Here is a 6802-nt window from a genome sequence, read left to right on the forward strand (position 1 = left end):
CCGTTTTTACCCGAAAATTCTCTTAAACATTTTACCACATCCGGAACTCTTTCGGATGCGTCCACGTTAATGCTAAAATCTACAGGATGTTCAACTTCTTCTTCGATTTGTGGGTGTAATATGGTCGAAACTGTTTCCGATATTAACGAAACGAGTTCTCTTTTTTGATTAGGAGTGAAAGTGGAAGGGATGTTAGGAGGGGAAACGTTAGTGCTGGATGAGTGCAGATTTAATCTCGACAATATCGATGCTATTTGTTCTTCCTAACTCATTTTGTTCACTTGTTTCTGATTATTTAAATTAATTTTTTTTTTTTTTCTTTTCTTTTGTTATAACAATAATTATTTCCTTTCACATAACCTTACTTACTAATAATCTTAATATCAAACTTACATAAATATCATTTGCATTTTCCTGTGTTGATAATGTTTCCTCCTTTGTGTGATTAATTTAGATTTCTCCTCTTGTAGTGGTATTTGTTGTATTGGTTCTATTTGATGAATTAATTAATTAATTTAAATCTTTCCTCTTGTAGTTGTATTTGTTGTATTTGCTGAATTAGTTTAAATCTTTCTTCTAGTAGTTGTATTTGTTGTATTGGTTGTATTTGATGAATTAATTTAAATCTTTCCTCTTGTAGTTGTATTTGTTGTATTGGTTGTATTTGATGAATTAATTTAAATCTTTCCTCTTGTAGTTGTATTTGTTGTATTGGTTGTATTTGATGAATTAATTTAAATCTTTCCTTTTATAGTTGTATTATTTTACACTTGTTTAATTTATTCTAAATTTCCCCGTCACGCACTTTTTGTTCAATGTATTTGTATTTAGCTTATGCTTTTCGTTCGGCTGGGTTGATACTGCCCGTCCTTTTTCCGAAAGGTACTAAGGGGCCGAGTACGAAATGTTATTTAGGTTTCGTCCGCGAGTATAAAGAATATTATTATTTTTTCCTCACGGTCCCTGCTCGGGCGCCACATAAAAAATAAAACAATGCGTTTTTATAAGCAGCACTATGTGCTTCTGTTGAGCTTTATTACAAAACTGACTACACTTAACTTTAAGGTTTATAATCTAACCTATGCTTGAGCCGGCCTACGTGACCAAAGATGCTTGGTCAGCTAAAAGGGTTTGCGCGTGTAGCGCTCACCTCCAGCTATTTGGTTTTGGGTTGCGCGTGTTTCGCTCACTTAAGAATTTAGCGGATGCGCGTTTAGCGCAGTTGCACTTTTGGTTGTAATAGGACTCCAAAGTATGCAAACGGTTTGTATGTTTCTAGCATATAATGTGGGAATGGAATTTATGTAGAAGTTCATAAAATATTGTGTTAACTTATATACTAAGACAAAGAAAACTTTGGGGGGTTGGTCGGCACGATTTGCACTCGTCGTAGAAAGATGAAAATATATATTTACATTTATAAAAAATATATAGGGTATGCGTTTTGAATTTCTAAAAAAAAAATTTTTTTTCGTAATATAAGGGACACCCTAATACATATAGATAAGTGAGTGTGAGCACCAAATACCCCAATAAAATTCAATGATCATATTTCTATTAGCGTTATTTGATTCCGTAGTAAAAATTTCTAATATAGATTCAGACCATATTTATAGTTACTTATTTATTATCATAGGATGTTAAATACACTTATTGAAACAAATATAAACTTTAATTGTTTCATAACGTTGCGTTATGTTTATTCGAAAAATGCTTCGAAAGAAAGTCTTGCTAAAAAGTAGTAATGCATGTATTTCCTTTGTCGAATAAAGTTAAGGGTTAACCCATCTTTACCCATCGTTGCGCAAGCGCAACATTTCGAATTTGTTTTTTTTTTATTTCTAAAATAAGGAAATAAATCTATGAAATGTAAGATAGTCTCAAAAAGAAGAACTAACAGATAGACAACAATTTTTTTTATGGCTTTTCAAATACAAATGCATTTTATTTTTATCATTCAAAAACTGCTATTTGAGTCATCTCGGGATCGATATATTCATCCAATCATAAAAAATATTAATTTAAATAAACCTTTACTTTTTACACTGTACAAAGCTTTAACAATATCTTCTTTGTGATATAAACCCTTTTGGTGGACAAAACTACCTACACGTGTTGTTTATCTTACATTTCTAGGAAACGTTGCGTTTACGCAACCTTGGGAATAACAATAGTCTGTTGTTATTGTTACTCAGCATGCCATTCGTGTTAGAAATGTAATGTCAATAATGGGTTCTCGCTATTCAAGGAGTAGTTCTGTTTTGTTTTTATTATTCAGTTGGTTCTAGAACGTTGAGCTAATAACATAGATAACTTGATACGAGACTCTTTGGTTCGAGAGAGAGCTGTCAAAACTATGCTAATAGTATCACATAGTAATTTCTAAAAAACGTTAAGTGAGTGTATACAAATCAGTAAATAATAAGGCGAAATATTATGGCTTGGCAGCGATTACTATCTTCTCAAGAAATTCTGAGTACCTTAGAAGAGGAAGAGGATTTACAAGATGCCACTCAAATCGATGCCGTGTACATCCCCCCGACGGTTGACAATCTTACAGACGAGGAAGGCCTAGATGATGACGCGCTAGGTGATTTTGACAATATTGTGTCCACTGATATCGCTGGAACATATGAAATACACACCGATTTACCCTTAGAGCCTGAAAACACGCAAGGTGAGCTCGGTCCTTCAACATCGAAGAAGCCAAGACTGTCAAAGAAGTCCCCAAAATGTGTTCCAGACTGGAAAAAAGAACATCCGACCTATATGAATTGTCCTACAAGTGATGAAACAGTAATGACACAAAATATTGAAGAACGTGTAGGTGGAAAAACACCTTTTGAAGTATTTTCACTATTTTTTAGTGATGAAATTTGGGAACAGATTGTATGTTTCTCGGAAAAATATGCTCGTGACCATAACCGTCATTTATTTATCCTCACGGTAGCAGAACTCAAAAGATTTTTTGGTATATTATTATTGTCTGGCTATCATTCTTTACCAGCAACGAAATTGTACTGGTCAAAAGATGAAGACAAAAATGTATCAATTGTAAGAAATTGTATGAGTCGGAACAAATTTTACTCTATAAAGGAAAACATTCATCTATGTGATAATGCAGATCTGGATAAAAATGATAAATTCGCTAAATTGCGTCCTATTTTCGATGTAATGAATCAAAAGAATATGCAGTTTGGGATATTCTCACACAACTTGTCAATTGACGAAGAAATGGTGCCGTATTTTGGACGTCATAGTTGCAAGATGTTCATCAAAGGAAAGCCTGTAAGATTTGGTTTCAAGATATGGTGCTTGTGTAGTTCAAATGGTTATCTGTATCGGTTTATTCCATATGGCGGAAAGGATAGTAACGACAATAGAAATGATTTAGGTCTAGGAGAAAAAACTGTTCTGGACCTATTGTCTGTCATTGAAGATCCTCGCAAACATCGCATTTTTTTTGATAATTTCTTTTCTTCGCACAAATTATTTTGCATTCTGAAAGAGAAAGGCTATTTTGCCACTGGTACTATTCGAGAAAATAGAACAATGAATAAAACCATGATAAATACGAAAACTCTTCAGAAAAAAGAGAGAGGATCATTTGATTTCAGCTTTGACCAAAAACATGAAGTATTATTAGTTCGATGGAATGACAATTCTGTGGTGACTGTGGCTACTAACAACGCAAAAATCGAACCATTGGATACGGCAAAACGTTACGATAGAAAAATAACAAAAAATGGTGAATGTGCCACAGCCCCAGGTTATAGCAGATTATAATAAAAATATGGGAGGCGTCGATCTGCATGATAATGGAATTGCCAATTATAGGATTCGAGTAAGAGGGAAAAAGTGGTGGTGGCCACTGTTCATCAATTTGATAGATAGTGTTTTAGTAAACTCGTGGAAGATTTACAATCTGGCAAATGAGCGATCTATGACTCAAATAGAATTTAAATCTTACGTTGCTGTTAGTTTGATGAAAACCGAAGAAGCCCAACTTACAGATAATTCTCACTTTTTGGGTAATTCAAATAGAAATTTAGGAAGACCATCCAAAAACGCATTACCTTCCAATATTCGCTTCGATAATATTGGTCATGTCATAGAAGAGCACGAAAATAAACGTCGAAGAAGATGCAGACAGTGTAAAAGTACAACAATTTATATGTGTAAAAAATATCAAATACATCTTCATGCTGATTGTTTTAAAATATTTCACTCACGCTAATCGCTATAGTATTAGCGTAAGTGAAATATTTTAAATGTATTTTTATGACTTGCTTGTATAATATAAGTTCAGTAATCCCAACGTTGCGTAGGTGCAACATTTCACGGAATGAAAAATAATTAACCAATTTTTTTTTTTTTTTAATAATTTTCTCTTTTTTTATGTATTTTTAAACGTAAGAAACAATAAAACCATAAAATATGCATTTATTTTTACCCTTGGGAAATAATCGGTTAAGTTTCGTTCAATGAGTGCGCTTTTTTCCGAAATCCTAATAGATATGCAATCAAACATTCTTACTGAGATATAAACAAATTAATATTTACGACGAGGAGTGCCGTGTCGCAGTGGAGAGAAAACAGACTGCTTACCTCCCAACATTAGAATCGACCACAACAAACTGGACCTTATCAGTGTGGCTTTAGACCTGGAAAATCAACAACCAACCAGATAATCACCCTGCGCCAAGTCCCGTGAAAAGACACACGCCATCCTTCGATTTCATAGCAGCTTTTGATAGCACGAAAAGGAGCTGCCTCTATGCCGCGATGTCTGGAATCGCGATGGAATGAGATATACGACGACATTGATATAGTTCAGCGAATTAAAAAACAGCGGCTACGGTGGCTAGGTCATGTTGTCCGAATGGACGAAAACACTCCAGCTCTGAAAGTATTCGACGCAGTACCCGACGGGGGAAGCAGAGGAAGAGGAAGAGTGGAGGCCGTTGGAAAGACCAGCTGGAGAAGCATCTGGCTTCGCTTGGAATCTCCAATTGGCGCCACTTAGCGAAAACAAAAACGACTGGCGCGCTGTTGTTAATTCGGCTATAATCGCGTAAGCGGTGTCTACGCCAGTAAAGAAGAAGAAGGATATATTTAAATAGTGATTTTTCGTTCCTAAAAAGCCTTATGTTATGTTCTCTTCTGTGTTTATCTTAAAACATTAATATCTGATTATTGATAACTTGAATGAACGTATTTTTATATAGTACGTGTTACGTTTTTTGTCCGCAATGGACTCCTAAACTACTGAACCGATTTTAGTAAAATTTAGCACACTGTGTCCATTGCGAACCATCTTTGAAAATAGGATAGTAAAAACAATTCAAAAATAAAAAAAATACAGTGAAAGCTCTATTAAATGGACGCTCTATTTAGCGGACATATCCATTAACCATGCACATTGTTAATGTTTATTAAGTACAATTTATTAAGCGGACAACTTTATTATCTGGACAGAAAGGCTGGCAACTAGACATTGAGAAAGCAGCCTTAAATTGGGGTTTTTTTCCAATGAAATTTATTTGTACGAACATATTCAAAATTAAACTTCAAGTACAACCCCTCGGACTCTTATACCGACAAAAATGTTTTCGCCTTATTCGTAAATAAATTTTTCACTGTATTGAATAGTTTATTATATGAATAATAATATAAAATGTATACCACAGCATCGCGTGGCCGGTAGTTTATAAAATATTAGATGACAACTAATACTCGTATCCCTCAGATATAATATAATATCATTTGATATTCCATATTAATAGCAGTCATGTGGGAACGCGCTGTCTAGAAGCTAGATATTAAATTTCACCTGCCTTATCAATAAGTTGTTTTCACCTACATTAATATTTTCGTTATTTGACAGAGTTAGATATTCTGTTCATAAATATATGAACATGAAAGTTTTATTACATTAAGATTGAATTATATATAGAACATTATATTTTGACACAAGTACATTAATAGAAGAAGAATATACAGTCCACTAAATCACTTGACATTTAACCATTTACAATGGTAAGCAACAAAATTGAAATATGAAACTTGCTTATAAAAATCTGAAAATCATTGCCTATCAGAGAAAACTCATAAATTAGATAATACGTTTGCCCATACACGACACACAAATCCATTTTGCATTCGTTCTTCACAGAGTTAACATGTGCGACAGGCAATCGGATCATTTCTTGGAATATATTTCTAATGTAGCATTTATGCACTAATCTAAAGAGTTGTGAAATATCAATACGTTGGTATCTGAAGCATACAATAAAAATATATTACATATTTACACATATGTACACTAAGCATGCGCACATATACATACATATGTGCCTAGTTAAGAGATTAGAATTAAGAAATGTAATGACGTAAATTTGAATAAAGAAATTCATATTCATATTCATGTACATATTCTTTAAAAGATATGATTAGATATGTTCATATTTCGTGATTATAGATAAGTATTCAAGGAATATACTTAAATTATTCGTTTCGCAGTTTTCACATTTCAGTCCAGAATTAATGGATCAATTTGTCGAAGATGAATTTGTTATGCGACAAAATCCGTATTGTCGAAAGGGGAGATTGTACATTTGAGTTTCATAAATTGCCAAATGTTATAAAAGAAAAACAAAAGTTATCGTGAGAATCATGTAACTCATGGCACTCAACAAAAATGACAACAAACTACACTAACCATTGGTGGTATGCTCATTAACTTAAAAAAAAAAAAAAAAAAAAAAAAAAAAAAAAAAAAAAAAAAACTCAAACCTTCATT

General features: G+C 33.2%; 1 protein-coding gene across 1 annotated transcript; it reads left to right on the forward strand.

The window, feature by feature from the left end:
- Window positions 1-2436: 2436 nt before the first annotated feature.
- Window positions 2437-3288, forward strand: LOC126767429 (uncharacterized; the record flags this gene model as incomplete). Its single annotated transcript, XM_050484944.1, has 2 exons — window positions 2437-2889; window positions 3097-3288. Coding segments are annotated over exons 1-2 (645 nt in total), but the record flags the coding sequence as incomplete, so codon positions are not given.
- Window positions 3289-6802: the final 3514 nt, after the last annotated feature.

The sequence above is a fragment of the Bactrocera neohumeralis genome, unplaced genomic scaffold (assembly GCF_024586455.1).
Source record: "Bactrocera neohumeralis isolate Rockhampton unplaced genomic scaffold, APGP_CSIRO_Bneo_wtdbg2-racon-allhic-juicebox.fasta_v2 ctg6265, whole genome shotgun sequence".
In the NCBI taxonomy this organism is placed as follows: domain Eukaryota; kingdom Metazoa; phylum Arthropoda; class Insecta; order Diptera; family Tephritidae; genus Bactrocera; species Bactrocera neohumeralis.